Raw genomic sequence first — 16,101 nt, forward strand, 5'->3', positions numbered from 1 at the left:
ACAAGTGCACAGAACTCTTAAATTTCGAAGTTATTATGCTTTGCTTTGTAAAATGATAACTATTAAGCAACTTAGTAAGGGTAAGCCACAGCTAGCAAAAACTCTGTTTCAAATAAATTTTTTGAAAACTAAAACAAGAAAACTCTTGTTTTTTCAAAATGCTGGCAAACCCGTCCTTTTGAGACAAGGATTTATATCAGGAAATAGAAAAAGTGCTGCTCATAACAATTGCGAACTCCATGAGAATTACTGGGACTACTGCATGTTTTAAAAACCACTGAGCTGAGTCAGATGCACCCTAGAAAACAGAGAACACTATGCAGGTTTGCACTCAAGAACTCGCCAGGTTGAAGTCAAACAACATACACGTCTGAAAACCTGCTTCTCATGTTTGCAACCAATACTGAAACGACTGCCTATCGAGTGCAATATGATTGCACAAAAATTTGTGCATTAAGCACACGATGCCCTCCATTAGGTCTTGGGTTTCACACCTGACATAATGCACAAATATTTGTGCAATTATATTGCACCTGATCTTTTCACTACTGAAACACAGTAATTTAGTTCAAAGCTTACAGAATTTTATGTTGTTAGGACAGTGATCGATCGGCAGGCAGAATCAGTGCGGCTGGAGCCAAGATCAGGGGTTATCACATGGCACATGGCTGTCTTCTAGATGCTTTTGGGCTCCGCAACTGGCAGACTATCAGCTAAAGTTGGACGGCATCTGTTTCTCCTTGTATTTAAAAAAAATAATTTATTACTCTAACACCTACCCAGTACCCAGAAAAAGCTGAATCCACACTAGTTGACATGTGTCGGTCAAACAGCTTATAAAATAATCGGAGAGATCATCCGCCACCCACGTCTTACTGCGTCGCATCTTCTCTGGTTTTTTCTACGCAGCTGGCTACACAACCGATCTCTCTCTCTCTTCGTTCTTTTCCACTTTGATTGTTTTGGTGGGGAGTCGTTTTTCTTGGGTGGAGGGAAGACGGGGAGGATGGAGTTCCTGAAGATGAAAACGGATCGGGTGGACGGCGAGCTGATCGACTCTGATCTGAGAGAGTTGATGATGGCAGCTCGGAAGCTGGCGGGCGACGCAGTTTCTCTCGGGAGCCTCGGAATCGGAACGGCTATCCTCAAATGGATCGCTACCATCGCCGCAATGTGAGTTGTTTCCTCTAAAGCTATTCTTGGGTGTCTATGTCGTATACAGGAGGCGCTATTTGAAGTAGGTTCCAATTGGGGTGTTTGTGATCTTCTGACAGTGGGTGTTCTGGTTTCCTAGGCGAATTTCTTTTTTCTCTTTTGGGAAATAATTTCTTCCATCTTGCGTTTTTAAATGGTATCGATGATTTGGTTGGTAATTTGTGGTTTTTGAAGATTAGGGATGTTATTTGAAGTGGCAAATTCGAATGCTTTTTGTTAGAACTGATTAATTTTCTGTTAGAATTTGAAACCGATTAAATGGGTGGATATTGCATGCAGATTTTGGTTTAGTTGGGGCAGAATTAGTGGTGAAAGAGCTTTTCTTTTGAAGTTTTCGTTCAAGATTAAATCATGCGTTTTAATAGTTGAATTGGCTATTTTCTCTTTTTTTTCTGAGATTCTTGGCAGAGATTACTGTTGGTTCTCCCCTCCTCCACTTTCCTTTTACAAATAACCAATTACTTGAGAGTTGAGTGAATGTTAAAACTTGAAAAATCATGTTGATAGTTCGTTATTTTTTTCTTTTTTTGTTATAAGGTATCTTAATTCTTATTAAAATTTATAGTCACATGATGTGATTTCAATCTTATGCATACTAAGTTGTACGTTTTGGTAAAATCTTATTTGTAGACGTAAAGCTGTTGCTATGAAGTTCTTCGTCCTAGTTTAGTGTTGCATGAATCATGAAATAATGCTACATGAAAAATTGGCTTTCTCGAGCTGCTTAATTAGTTTAAATGAAGCGATGAATTTGAACTTATTTTGATTTTTTTTCAGATATTTGCTGATATTGGATCGGACAAATTGGAGGACTAATATGCTCACGTCGCTTTTGGTTCCATATATCTTCTTTTCGCTTCCATCAGTCTTGTTCTCCATTCTTAGGTGGCGACTGTTCTTCTCTGTGATCTTTGGTTCTTTGAATTGCCACTTTACCATCATAATGCATGTATTTATTGGTACAGAGGACAGTTTGGAAGATGGGTAGCCTTCATTGCTGTTATACTGCGTCTATTCTTTCCACGACATTTCCCAGGTGACGATTGCTTTGCTTATCTGATGCGGTTAATAATTGAATGCATAAATTTCATCACAATGTGTCTTGAAGAAAATCAGCAATCTTTTATCGGAAAATGTAGATGGACCATCCAGTCAGCAGATATGGTAGTTGATCTTCATATGTTTGTTTTATTTAAGTTCTGCCATCCTCATCTGTAGAGAGGTTATGGTGGTTGATCTTCATATGTTTGTTTTATTTAAGTTCTGTCAGACTGCCATCTTCATCTGTAGAGAGGTTTAAAATTTCTATTGTTAGTATTTTCATTGTTTCCGTCCGCCTAGTTTTGTCTTTATCCATTATGGCAATTGGGAAAATGGGAATTTAGACACTGAGCTTCTTTGACTTTGGCGTAATGGATATTTTCTTACTGTAGAAAATGTTTTGACTTGTTTCTCCTTGTTTAATGCATTACCAAGGAAAAGAAGAAAGCATCCGTTTTTAGTTTTCAGATCTAAGGAGGAACCCTTATGAAAGGGTCCATTATGATTCTCCTCATTCGTACAATACAAACCTGTGAAGTTTCTTATGGTTTTTGTAGAATCTCTTATGGCAATTTTCATTATTAATCCTTTCCCTTTTCCCTTTTCATTCATGCTTTATGTGCAGGTTGTATTCCTAAATTTGACAGTTTTGATTCATTCAGTTCTTTCATTCTTTATCAGCATATTTAGCTGATTCATCATTGGGTTCCAAGAATAATGTGGAGATATGTTTCTCCGATTCTACATTTGGATAGTACCATGACATAGACAACATTTTTGCAACATGCAATAGTCAAATGTTATAGCTGTTAAAATATGTAATCTCATATAATATCTCATATGTAATCTCATAGACATCTAATGTTTTATCTCCTTTCTAGTTAGGATTTTTCGTTTAATTAATTCTAGTTAAAATACAACTAGAATTAGCCAAACCAGTCCATCATTGGACTGATTTGGCCTTTACCTTTTTGACTAGTAAAAAAGGTACCTTTTTGACCAAGTCAAAAAGGTACCTTTTTGACCAAGTCAAAAAGGTAAATCCAAAAAGAGCTGTTGGACTCCCCAACAGCTCTATTAGAGCCGTTGGAGAGTCCAACAGCTCTCTTAAGGCTTCTTTCTACCTCTCTATAAATATGGGGCTATTCCCCTTGTAAAGACTTACTCTTGTTTTGGGTTTTTATCTCAAATCAATAAAATTGTTTATTTTTCATTTTTATACCCGTTTCGGGTTGTGTGTATTCTTAAGTTCTCTTTGTGAACCTTTGTGGTTCTTATGGTATATTTGTGAGAACTTGTTGAGAGACATTTGTTGTAGCGTATTTTTCACTTTCTTACATGGTATCAGAGCAAGGTCGGTGGACATGTATTGGGAAGCGTGTCATGCAACTACTCTTCAAGAAAGTGAAGTCTCTTTGAAGGAGTGCTCGTGTGTAGCCTTGAAGGGCGTGGAAGGCTACTTATTTTCGATCTTTGTGGTTAAAATATTCCTCTTCCCACTTGCTTTTCTTCTTCCCCTCTCATTCCCAAGCTTGTAAAATGGATGACAATGATAATGTCACCATTAAGTCCATAAAACTCAACGATTCAAACTATGTAACATGGGCTTCAATCATGAAACATCTTATTTGGGGAAAGGGTCTATGTGGCTTAGTTGATGGAACCAATAAGGAACCTAAACTAACGCTCACTAAAGAAGAAGGTGGAAGAGAAGTACCTCTTTCGGAGGTGGAAAAAACTAAGGCCATCTCCACATATGAAAAGGAATGGAAAGAATGGAGAATGGATCACGCCAAGATCATGTCTTGGCTAATTTCTAGTGTAGACATAAAGAAGTGTTCAAGTCTCGCAAAATTTGAACATGCTAATGATGCGTGGGAATATCTTAAGAGAATGTATTCTCTTAAAGATAATGCTCATATATGTAACTTACAAGAAAAGGTTCGGAATATGGTTCAAGGAGAGAGAAGTATTAGAGAATACTACAATAGCTTATCCGAACTATGGGAAGAGTTGGCTCTTCTTGAACCAAAGTGGCATTGTCCACAAGACATTGAGCTTCGCCAAAATCAAGTAAATGCGGAACATTTTTTTCAATTTATAAATGGGTTGAGACCCGAATTTGAATCAACCAAGTCCGCTCTTCTACATCGGGGAAATGTTCCCTCTATTGAAGATACCATTGAAGAGCTAAGTATGGAAGAAAATAGACTTAAGAAACGAGTCGACAAAAGCGATGATGATACAGTTTTAGCTGTATCTAGACCAGGTAATCACATTCTAACATACAAACCTCCACATATTGGGAGAATAAACAATGAAAGGCAAGGAGGCGATTTTGAAAGGAGAAAAGTTATTTGTTATTACTGTCATGAACCCGGACATGTTAAAACTTACTGTCCAAAGTTGAAAAAATCTTATGAGAAGAAGGTAGCTGTTGTTGAATCAAAAGAATCAAATGAGACATCCATTGGAAACATGTCCCTGTCTCAGCTGGTGGAGGCTCTACAACCTCTTCTTAAAGGAACTTCTCCCTCAGTTGGAGTTGCGATCTCTTCTGTTGGCACCTCCGATCCAGTTTAACCCCTATGGCTTCTTGACTCTGGTGCTTCTTTTCACATGACACCAAATTTAAAATTATTGTCGCATTGTTATGACTCAAGTGGATCGAGTGTTTTTACTGCGGATGGAACATCCCTTGAGATAAAAGGAATAGGAAATTTCGAAAATAACTCTCAAAACTCAAAAGGATTTTGTGTTCCAAAGATTAGATATATCCCCAAACTTAATCTAAATCTCTTATCTGTTTCTCAATTAACTGATCATGGGTGTAATGTTTCCTTCTCTTCTCATGATTGTCAAGTACAGGATCACCAGTCAGGGAAGCTGATTGGGGAAGGCCATAGAGAAGGAGGCTTATATTACATGGATTTTTTGGAATTACCCAAGAAAACATTATGCTGCAATGTTCAAAAAGTAGGCTTAAATCTTTTACACCAAAAATTTGGTCACCCTTGTATATCCAAGCTTCAGTACTTTCCAAACATGGAAAAAAATTGTAATTTTGAAACTTTCACTTGTGAAAAATGTATTCTTGGAAAAATGAAACGACTAGCATTTCAAGAAAGAACTTTTGTCTCCACTCGACCACTTGAATTAATTCACTCTGATGTTTGGGGTCCTGCACCAGTTACGTCAAAAGGTGGGTTTTTATACTATGTAATTTTCGTGGATGACTTTACACAATATACCTGGATTTACTTTCTCAAACACAAATTTGAAGTGTTCTCTTTTTTTCAAATATTTCATAATATGGTCAAAAATCAATTTAAGAATGATATTTTAATATTTCGCACTGATTCAGGAGGAGAATTTTTATCAACTGAATTTAAAGAATATTTGAACTCACATGGAATTTCACACCAAAAATCTTGTCCTTATACCCCTCAACAAAATGGGTTAGCTGAGAGAAAACATAGACACATTATAGAAACAACTAGAACACTACTTATCACACATCAAGTTCCTAAAGTTTTTTGGGCCGAAGCTATTTTAACTGCTGTGTATCTTATTAATAGGATGCCCTCATCCTCAATAAAGAATATTTCTCCTACTGAAAAGCTTTATAAACAAAAACCTGATTATTCTAGACTGAGGGTGTTTGGGTGCAAGTGCTTTGTTTTTACAGATAAGAATGATAAATTCTCTCCCCGTGCTATACTCTGTACTTTTTTAGGATATGCAAATAATAAAAAAGGATACAAATGTTTTGACCCTAAAAACAACAAGTTATACGTTTCAAGAAATGTATCCTTTTTAGAAAATGAAAGTTTTTTTGAAAACAAAAATTCTACTGAAATAGATGAGTATTCCTTCTTGTTGGATCTAGTTCCAAAGGATAGTGAAAGAGAAATTGATCTAGATAATCAGATGGATGTGATTGATTCTGATCCTCATAGAAATAGTCAAGATTGTATTCAATACTCTAGACGAGGAAATTTAGAAAGACAGTGTGCTCTGGATAAATACACAAGGGAACATGAATTTGCCTCTTCATTTAGAAAATCCACTAGGATCTCGAGGGTTCCTGCAAAGTTTGTGTCATATCAGTCTTTTTCACCAAAACATCAAGCCTTTATTGCTCTAATTTATTCCTATGAAGAACCTGCCAGTTATGATATAGCCAAGGATCAACCAGAATGGGTCAAGGCTATGGAAGTCAAATTAGAAGCCTTAGAAAAAGCAAATACTTGGACCATTCAAGACCATCCTCCAAACAACAAGAAACCTATTGGTTGTCGCTGGGTGTACAAGGTGAAAACCAAGAGTGATGGCACTCTTGAAAGATTCAAGGTCCGGTTGGTGGCAAAAGGCTATTCCCAAGAATATGGAATAGACTATGAAGAGACCTTTGCCCCAGTAGCTAGAATGACCACTGTTAGAATCCTAATAGCTCTTGCATCAATAAAAAGATGGCATATCTTTCAAATGAATGTTAAAAATGCTTTTCTAAATGGAACTTTAGCTGAAGAAGTATACATGGACCCACCACCAGGAATGAATATACCTAAAGGGAAAACACTTCGCCTAAACAAGGCTTTATATGGTCTCAAACAAGCTCCAAAAGCTTGGTATGATAAGTTTAGTAAGATTATGCTTGATTTTGGTTTTTGATTTTGTCTTACTGACACAACTTTGTTTGTTAAGAATTCTGATGCAGGTATTATCATCCTTCTACTCTATGTTGACGACATGATCATCACTGGAAGTGATAAACAGGGAGTTTATGATATTAAAAAATTTCTCAAAACACATTTTGAAATGAGTGATTTGGGTTTTTTGAAATATTTTCTTGGTATAGAAGTTGCCTACTCACCTAGAGGTTACTTGCTAACTCAATCTAAGTTTGTATTAGATATTGTTGCCCGGTCAGGTATTTCAGATGAAAGACATGTTGATACTCCTGAGATTGTGAATGTCAAAATGAAGATTGATGATGGAGAGCCACTCGAGAATCCGACTCCGTATAGGCAACTTGTTGGGGCTCTATCGTATCTATCTATCACAAGACCTGACATTACACATGCGGTCCATACAACCAGTCAATTTCAACATGCTCCAACTTCTGTTCATATGGGAGCAGTTTTGCGTATTATTAGATATATCAAAAATTCTATTTCTCGAGGATTATTTTTATCCGCTTTCTCTAACTTAAAATTGCTTGCTTATACTGATGCAGATTGGGGTGGTGATCCAAATGACCGCCACTCAACTACAGGTTTTTGTGTCTTTTTGGGAGAATCCTTGGTGTCTTGGCGATGTAAGAAACAACAAAAGGTCTCTCTCTCATCAACTGAAGCTGAATATAAGGCAATGGCTGCAACTACTATGGAATTAGTCTGGCTTCGACGTCTACTTTCCGATATGGGAGTTGAAAGTCCAAAAACATCAAATCTGTGTTGTGACAACAAGAGCTATCTATATTGCAAGCAATCGGACATTTCATGAACGCACCAAGCATATAGAAATGGATTGCCATTATGTTCGAGAGGAATTTTTGCGTGGCACCATCAATCTTCCCTATGTTGCTTCAGAATATCAGCTGGCCGATTTTTTCACCAAGCCTCTCGCTGCTCCTAGGTTTCACTTTCTCTTAGGCAAACTTTCAGTTATCCAATCGTAAGTTTGAGGAGGAGTGTTAAAATATGTAATCTCATATAATATCTCATATGTAATCTCATAGACATGTAATGTTTTATCTCCTTTCTAGTTAGGATTTTTCGTTTAACTAATTCTAGTTAAAATACAACTAGAATTAGCCAAACCAGTCCATCATTGGACTGATTTAGCCTTTACCTTTTTGACTAGTCAAAAAGATACCTTTTTGACCAAGTCAAAAAGGTAAATCCAAAAAGAGCTGTTGGACTCCCCAACAACTCTATTAGAGCCGTTGGAGAGTCCAACAACTCTCTTAAGGCTTCTCTCTACCTCTCTATAAATATGGGGCTATTCCCCTTGTAAAGACTTACTCTTGTTTTGGGTTTTTATCTCAAATCAATAAAATTGTTTATTTTTCATTTTTATACCCGTTTCGGGTTGTGTGTATTCTTAAGTTCTCTTTGTGAACCTTTGTGGTTCTTATGGTGTATTTGTGAGAACTTGTTGAGAGACATTTGTTGTAGCGTATTTTTCACTTTCTTACAATAGCAACCCAGAACATTCAAAACATAGATCTTATGTGTGTTGATTATCATAAAGAACTAAGCCTTAGAAGATAGCAGGCTTCATCCTTGTCTTCAATCAAGTCATATTTAGCTGATTCATCATTGGGTTCCAAGAATAATGTGGAGATATGTTTCTCCAATTCTACATTTGGATAGTACCATGACATAGACAACATTTTTGCAACATGCAATAGTCAAATGTTATAGCAACCCAGAACATTTAAAACATAGATCTTATGTGTGTTGATTATCATAAAGAACTAAGCCTTAGAAGATAGCAGGCTTCATCCTTGTCTTCAATCAAGTCATGTTTCAGTAGTCTGATTGCTTATGACGCCCATCTGTTTAAGAAAAAAGGCTTTTATTATTGACAAAGTTTGCTTCAATTGTCTCTTCTTTAAAAACAGGGTATTGTACACTTTCAAATGAAGTTTTTCCTTTTAATTGGTCTATTGGATCTTTTGATATGCACAAGAAAGAAAGGCCTTGGTTGTGCATATAAGTTGGATTTCTTCAAGAGATCCTGCAGCCCACTGTGGATATTATGTTTGATCAATATGGGTTGCTCTTGCCAGTAGATGGTTAACATGATTCTTGGCTTTGGTGAGCTTATTATTGCTTTTACTTCCTCGTGATTCAACCATAAAGGCTTTGTTTGAGTTGGGAATTTTCTTCTCTCATTTGTTTTGGAAGAATCTGTAAGTTGGATTTTCTACTGTTGTTTTGGAGAAAATAGAAGCTTGAATGTAGGGTTTGTTTAAAAGAAAAACTACCCTTCACTTTTGACATTTTCATTTATTCTTATAGTCTGAAACTTTCCACGCTTACATAAAGTGACAGCTTCTTTCTTGATAAGCAGAACATCAGTCTTTTACTCCACTCTTTGAGATTTTTTATAGTTTTTTTTAATCCTGTTCTCAAGTTGATTAGATCCATGATATGAAATTTATGTTATTAAGAGATCCAGTTGTATCATTGAAGTATCTCTGTGTGTGTGTGTGTCTTATTTTTTTATTCATATGGTCTCCACATGGTGTGTGAAGCTTGGTTTTCAACTAAAATAAATGCAGGTAGGTTTTGCAAAATAACAAGATCTATCATGTAATAAATAAAGTGGATGTCTAAGAAGAATGATATCAGGGAAAAGTGAGTAAGGAAATGAAATAGAAAGAAGAGATCCTGTAAAGTACTTGTGGAACACTGACTTGTTTTACAGTATGGGATTGATATGTTGGATTTCTTATAGACTGGGCATTTCTATCACTTAAGAGAGCGCACTTGTCTGCTGATAGGAGGCTCAGCATCCTACATTGCTTGTAGTTGTTCCTGAGAGCACTTAGCAACACATATTAGTAATTTAGAATTGTCACTCTTTGAAACGTGTATTTCTGAATCAAGTGGCTAATTTGTTGAGGCCTGCAGTATTGATGGGTAAAAAGATTCAGTCGGAGGTGCTTGACATGTCAGTGTTTTTGTTGAGGAAAAATTAAATTGACACTTTTGGAAACATTTATTACAATGTGTTGTATGAGATTCTTAAACATAAAGAGCTGCTATCTGTGCTATGCTCAGATTTTTTTTATACAGCATTAACTTGTGCTTTCATCCTATCATGGATACCAAGATTCATCCTGTCATTGTATGAAAATTTTTGAACAATAGGGCAGTCGTTTCTCTGTCTCCCTGTGGAAAATAGAATAAAATTCTAGCTGCCCCATTTGGTCTGATGTTTCTGTTTCAACATCTCAGTAATTGATCATGAATTTGCATAAATTGAATATCGAGGAAAATCCTCAGGTAAAAGACTCAATGTTAGTGATCACAATGATTGATTTGATATGTCATAGAGTGCTAGGTAATGAAGAGCAAGAACAGAACAAGTAAAAAATCAGTACCTTGATTAGTCCAGTAACCTCATATCCATTTTAATTGCAGATTGGTTGGAGATGCCAGGAACACTAATTCTGATCCTGGTGGTTGCACCCACCTTATTTGCCCACACCCTGAGAGACAGTGTCGTTGGTGTGGTCATATGTCTTATTATAGGTGCATACCTTCTTCAAGTGCATATCAGGGCCACTGGTGGATTCAGGAACTCGTTTACTCAGAACCATGGCATCTCTAACACGCTAGGCATCATTGTTTTATTGGTTTATCCACTCTGGCGCTTGGTAGTGCTTTTTGTCTAAATCCTGTTCGGTGATGATTTTATTTACGTTCTTTTGAATTGTGCTCTTGAAGACTATTTGTGTACATCATTTTATCTGTACCTAGTGTTGGCGATTATGTTGTCATGAAAAGATGATGTTAATCTTCATTATTTATTATGTTTGTATATAAATCTACTATCTCTTGTCATTGTGATTTCATCTTTAGTGAACTTATAGCTATAACATTACGATAAATTGCAAATATCAGTTTGACTGGTGAGTGGTGTGGTGGAGCCTGTTTCCTACCTGGATATAAATCTCTAAATTCTGCAGATTCAACTATAATTCTTGTAGTTTCTTTATCTTATACAACAACACTAGTAGACTCCATATAAAATTCATAGATTCCTATTTAAGGAGGCATCCTCCTTTATATTGTGTATCTCAATCCAATAGAGAAGACCGAGTGTGGTTGGTAGACAGTTCTTGCCGACCACGTAAAATTCTTGTTTTAGTGTGTGTTTTTTCTCTTTTTGCTTTTTCGATCCATCGGTAGGTCAAAGCATCATTCCCTAACATATGGTGACACAGCCCACTAGGTGATTGGGTCAACCAAGCCATCAAAACTATGTTCAGTAGAGAAATGAGTCCTAAAGTGAAGTTTTACTTGGATTATGAACAAACATTTTATTGCTTTTGTAAAACTATCATAAAAAAATGTTTTGAGGAATCATATTGGCATATAGAAATCATTAGAAGAAAATATAAATATTCTAAAAATGTTTCTGTTGTCTTATTATTGTAATAAAATACTATATTTTTTGGGAAATATATCGTATTTGAAAATATCATAAATTTATGGCGATATTTTCAAGATATTGGTGATACTTTTCATCTACGTTTCTTTTTTTATGTGATACAACCGTACAGGAGCTTGGCCTTGCTCCGGCTTCGGTGGCAGCCAGGTCCGACCTTCTATATTGAGGACGAACGGCCTCTTGGTCCAATTCATAGTGGAACACCAACAACATGAATCACGAAGTTGGTTCCAATTGACTGCAGAGTGCAGGCCAACTCTGCACTGCACTGCACTTAGCCTCGGCTGGGCCCGAGCCCCTAGGCTCTCTTCTTCGCCTGCTACTTGGTTTTCTTGTATTTTTTCTTCTTCTGATACTAAATGGTGGTTGGTAGATTTGGCTCTCTCTGCGTCATCCTATTATGGGTAGTGATAAAAAAAGATTTCCTTTTTTTAGATCTATTTTTTTCAGGTATATTTTTATTTATTTAGGTTATTGGGTATATTGTTAGATCATACATGATAAACTTTTTAGTTTGAGGAAAGTGTGAGGGCCTCTTCTTTATTCTAACTGAGAAAATGGTTATTTTCGATTCAGGTAATGCATCGTTGCCCTTGGCTGATTTATTAACGTATTCAAATTTGTTAATGTATTCATAGGAATGTAGGTTTAGAGAAAAAAAGAAATATAAATATGGTATCAGGTCCTCCGTTTCTATATTAATATAAATATGGTATCAGGTCAGAGGCTGCTCTGACGGTGATCCATCAGAGCTTCCACAGGTACCGTTCATCCTGTCATCCAAGCACCATGACTGTGTTCTTTGGATCTTAGACGAACCCCCACAATTTTTTTTAGAGCCATTGATGCTTTAAATCAAGGGCATCTAGAGTATGAAAATGAACGGTTGAAAATAATCTTAAAACCGTGTTTGGGATGCTGTCCATACCAGAGGCAGCTCTGTCAGACTACCGCCAGAGCTACATCTGTCCTGATCTGCACTCATTAGAGCTGCCTTGGATGTCGTTCATCTCTAAAATGTACGACACCTTATGTCACTCCCATGCTATTCATCTGGACCATGAACGGCATCCCAGAAAAAGATTGGGGCCCATCCAAGAGATGGGCATAGCATCTCATCCGTACAGGTTTGGATGCCGTTCATCCTATATCAACCAACGGCTTGCAAAGGAGAGCTCACTCTGACCCTGACCTGATGCCATCTCATGAATATATGAGATCGAAAACCAAACTTCACAATCACAACGAAGTTGTTAGTTGATTTAAATCCCAAAAGAAAGAAGATTTAATGAATATAATGACAAAAAACAGTTTTCATTATACATCATGAGAATGCATATCAAGTCTATTAAATGCATACCCTCGTTTTCTAATCATTTTTTTAGTAGGCGAAGTCAACTTTGTGGTGAAGGAAGACCCATTGGTGCATTAATCCACGTGCATATTTGTTGGGTAAAGGCTGCAAACGTATCGGATACAATTGAATATCTGATCTGGATCCAGCACATTATTTCTGGATCTAATCCATACAACAAGATCTGAATCAGATTTGGTTTAAGATTGCATTTGGATCAGTATTTTAAGTCGGATATAATTCAGATCCATATCAAAGTCTGATTCAATTTCATCCTTTTACAAGCAAAGAGTTTCTTTTTTATGGTTTTTGGCAGATCTAGTATTACCGTGCATATTTTGGATCCACATTCAACCGTACCATATCAGATCTCGGTTCAAATTATGATCTACATTGTACAAATTTTGAATTTGGTTTTGGATCTAACAAGATCCAACCTGTATCTGATCCATCTACAGCCCTAGGTTGAACCCATGGGTAAAAATTGGGTTGGGGTTCGGGCACGTTCAGGTGTATATTGTACCCATGGGTACAACTGGATTGGGTTTGCAAAAATGGGTTTAGTTGGTAGACTTACCTTTTGGATCTTGGACCTAACACAATCCATGGTTCCCTCATGATTGGGCTGAATCGGGTTGGTTCCTTGATTCAGATCGGTTTAAGTGACCTGGTCACACCCCTATCAGCTTGACAGACTGACCAGGCGCAGGCAACTGGGTTGACCCAGCCATTAGGTCCGAGCACTTTACTGGGCAGTTCTTGGGAATGCGGGTCCACCAAAAAAAGCCCAGCTGGAGCTCCAAGTGGGTCCGCGAAGTGCACAGGACAGGAGGCACGAGCCTTCTTGGAATGTTCTGTCTCGCTTTGTCTCCAAGGAACGCCGACGATGCGGCCAACTCATGCGATGCCGTTAAATCTGGACACAAAAAGGCACAAGAAAGAACGAATATACGAGTGAAACGCGTTGGGTCCCATCTCACAGAAACTGACGCACGTTGTGGGGGAATTTTCTCCAACAACCGAGGCTTCGTCCGTGCCAATTCGCTCCTGCTTAATGAAAATCGCAACAGAATTGCCACTGTCATTATTAACCGTACTTCCAAAAACGCAAGCTTAAACACGAATTAACAACAAGTGGTGAACGAAACCAAAAGAATAGCTCCGCAAGGATGGCATTTTCGTAGTTTGTGGCCAAACCTGTGGCTATTCTGTGCGTGTAGGAAGTGAACACAAAAGACAGCCTTCCGTCCATCTTCCCCGTTTGGTAGAAAAGAGGCGGGGCAGTCAGACACGCGAGTTCTCACCTTGAAAAGATACTCCGAATCTTCTTGCTCCTCTGCCTCCGCTGGACCTATAAAGAGGGAGGAGCCATTCGCTCCCTCTCTTGGTCCACAACGCTCTCGCACCGAACCAACCAAACCCAAGAGCTACGAAAATGGTGGCCACTAGAGTGCTTCGTTCGTGTAGAACCATGCAGATGGATCTCTCCCCTGCCTCCACTTCTCCCTCCACCGTCCACTCCGCCCTCAGGTTTCCGGTAAGAGCGTCGGGTCTGGACGGCAGGGTCGACGGAAAATGCGTGTCCGGCGGCGACTCCAAGAAGACGGTGGCTAGGGCGGCGGTTTCCGAGGCGGTGGTGGCAGACCGGAGGACGGAGAAGGGAGCGGTGGATCTGCGTGAGTTGCTGGCAGACGTGGTGGCTGCTGTGGGGTCCTTCAAGCCGGCTTTCCGGGGGAAGTCTTGGAAGCTAAAATTGGAGAGGGTAATCCAAAAGGTCTCTCTCTCTCTCTCTCTCTGTTTTTCACTGTCAAAACGTAAAGTTTATTTTGGTGGGTTAAAAAAATTAGAAATAGGCTTGGGAAGATATTCAGATATTAATTTTTTTAGTAAGAAATAACTTTGTGCATGCTTACATGGTACACTACAAAGCCTCTAGGAATTTCTGACTTGTGCTGTTAGTTTCCTTGCAGATCATTCTGAACTTCAGATTCTTCACTCTTATCTCCGTAGCGGGTTCTCTCTTGGGTTCCATACTATGCTTTGCTGAGGTGACTCGATTTTTAAATAGATCCTGTACCATCTGACTCCAAGGAGGAATTCTGGTAGATTACGATGAATCAATTTGCTAATTGAATTTTTCTTGTTTCAGGGTTGTTATATGGTAGTTCAAACGTCCATGAAGTATTTCCGTGCCATATGGCAGAGAACGGAACAATGGCAAACGGTGGTAAAACTCATAGAAGCCATAGGTATTGTCATTTCCATTTCCTTCAGTTTACAAGTCTCTGGACACTAGCTGCTACTTTGCTATTCCGATTCCATTCTGTAGGCTTTTGTACTTATAGCCCACTTGGCCTGAATGCAGACATGTTTCTCGTCGGTACAGCCATGCTTGTCTCCGGAATGGCTTTGTACGATCTGTTCATACATCCACGACATGTGCAGCATAACCAAGATTTGGAGTCAAGCTCTAACTTGTTTGGTCTTTTCCATCTAAAGGTTCTCTCTCTCTCTCTTTCTCTCACACACACAATGCGATCTTAGAGCATACCCAAGCTGAAACTCAGCGTTAATTAACGGTCCTTGTCTCTTTCAGAACCGTCCAACATGGGTGGAGATGGAGTCTGTGACAGTGATTAAGACAAAGTTCGGGCATGCCGTGGTGATGATATTGCATGTGGGGGTGCTGGACAAGTTTCAGAACGTGTCTATAACCAACGCCCTGGATCTGGCATGCTTCGCAGGAGCAATTCTTCTATCTTCTGCTTGCTTGTTCCTTCTCTCAAGACTTGTGACTCACAGAACCAAGTCCCAGAGGTAGCCGTGGCCGGTGCAGAGCATGAAAGCTACCGATTTTAAATCATTTATTTATTTTTTCACACGATTTCTTTTGTAGTTCATACATCATAATACGTCACAACCACCTTCATTACAGAGATGTGTAACTACAATCTTAATCACCCATACTTGAGAAGCATATATGCTTACAACTCTCTCTCTGTAAATCTTGTTTCTTCTAAAACAGGCCTTGTAACCAACATGAGATTTTTCATGAAAAGTGTCAATAAACAAGCCCCTAGCTTATCCTTCTGTTTTACCATCTTCTTCTGCATTCGCGAGCCTTGAAGGAGCACATCAAATTGACGAAGCCGTTAGTATATTGGTAAATCAACTGGTTTATTCTACTTCCTACTAAAACGGCTTGCTGCAGTGAGAAACATGCTTACTCGTTTGATAAAATGCTAAATGGCCTCAAGCTTTACTTTACTTGGCATTCTTGTAAAGCTCGTCAATAATAT

At 38.3% G+C, this 16,101-nt stretch overlaps 2 protein-coding genes across 2 annotated transcripts; both read left to right on the forward strand.

Annotated features, from left to right (window-relative positions):
• Positions 1-874: 874 nt before the first annotated feature.
• On the forward strand, positions 875-10,804 carry LOC149835146 (cold-regulated 413 plasma membrane protein 2-like). Its single transcript, XM_090011729.1, has 4 exons — positions 875-1,173; positions 1,993-2,100; positions 2,181-2,251; positions 10,416-10,804. Exons 1-4 carry the CDS (start codon positions 1,007-1,009, stop codon positions 10,667-10,669), a joined length of 600 nt encoding a protein of 199 aa, XP_089867855.1. The 5' UTR covers positions 875-1,006; the 3' UTR covers positions 10,670-10,804.
• Positions 10,805-14,192: 3,388 nt separating this feature from the next.
• LOC149835147 (uncharacterized) lies at positions 14,193-15,899 on the forward strand. The gene is made up of 5 exons (XM_090010423.1): positions 14,193-14,576; positions 14,773-14,850; positions 14,952-15,051; positions 15,168-15,301; positions 15,399-15,899. The coding sequence occupies exons 1-5, from the start codon at positions 14,238-14,240 to the stop codon at positions 15,621-15,623; spliced, it is 876 nt and encodes a 291-aa protein (XP_089866549.1). The 5' UTR covers positions 14,193-14,237; the 3' UTR covers positions 15,624-15,899.
• The last annotated feature ends 202 nt before the right edge of the window (positions 15,900-16,101 follow it).

The sequence above is a fragment of the Nuphar pumila genome, chromosome 6 (genome assembly GCF_984573655.1).
Source record: "Nuphar pumila chromosome 6, dmNupPumi1.hap1.1, whole genome shotgun sequence".
Lineage (NCBI taxonomy): Eukaryota > Viridiplantae > Streptophyta > Magnoliopsida > Nymphaeales > Nymphaeaceae > Nuphar > Nuphar pumila.

Excerpts from the sequence above, each read along its gene's own strand:
- LOC149835147 (XM_090010423.1), top strand. The coding sequence starts at position 14,238 with ATGGTGGCCACTAGAGTGCTTCGTTCGTGTAGAACCATGCAGATGGAT. Across the intron at positions 14,851-14,951 it reads CCATACTATGCTTTGCTGAG|GGTTGTTATATGGTAGTTCA; the intron begins GTGACTCGATTT and ends TTCTTGTTTCAG. Across the intron at positions 15,302-15,398 it reads TTGGTCTTTTCCATCTAAAG|AACCGTCCAACATGGGTGGA; the intron begins GTTCTCTCTCTC and ends TGTCTCTTTCAG.
- LOC149835146 (XM_090011729.1), top strand. The coding sequence starts at position 1,007 with ATGGAGTTCCTGAAGATGAAAACGGATCGGGTGGACGGCGAGCTGATC. Across the intron at positions 1,174-1,992 it reads ATCGCTACCATCGCCGCAAT|ATATTTGCTGATATTGGATC; the intron begins GTGAGTTGTTTC and ends ATTTTTTTTCAG. Across the intron at positions 2,252-10,415 it reads CTTTCCACGACATTTCCCAG|ATTGGTTGGAGATGCCAGGA; the intron begins GTGACGATTGCT and ends TTTTAATTGCAG.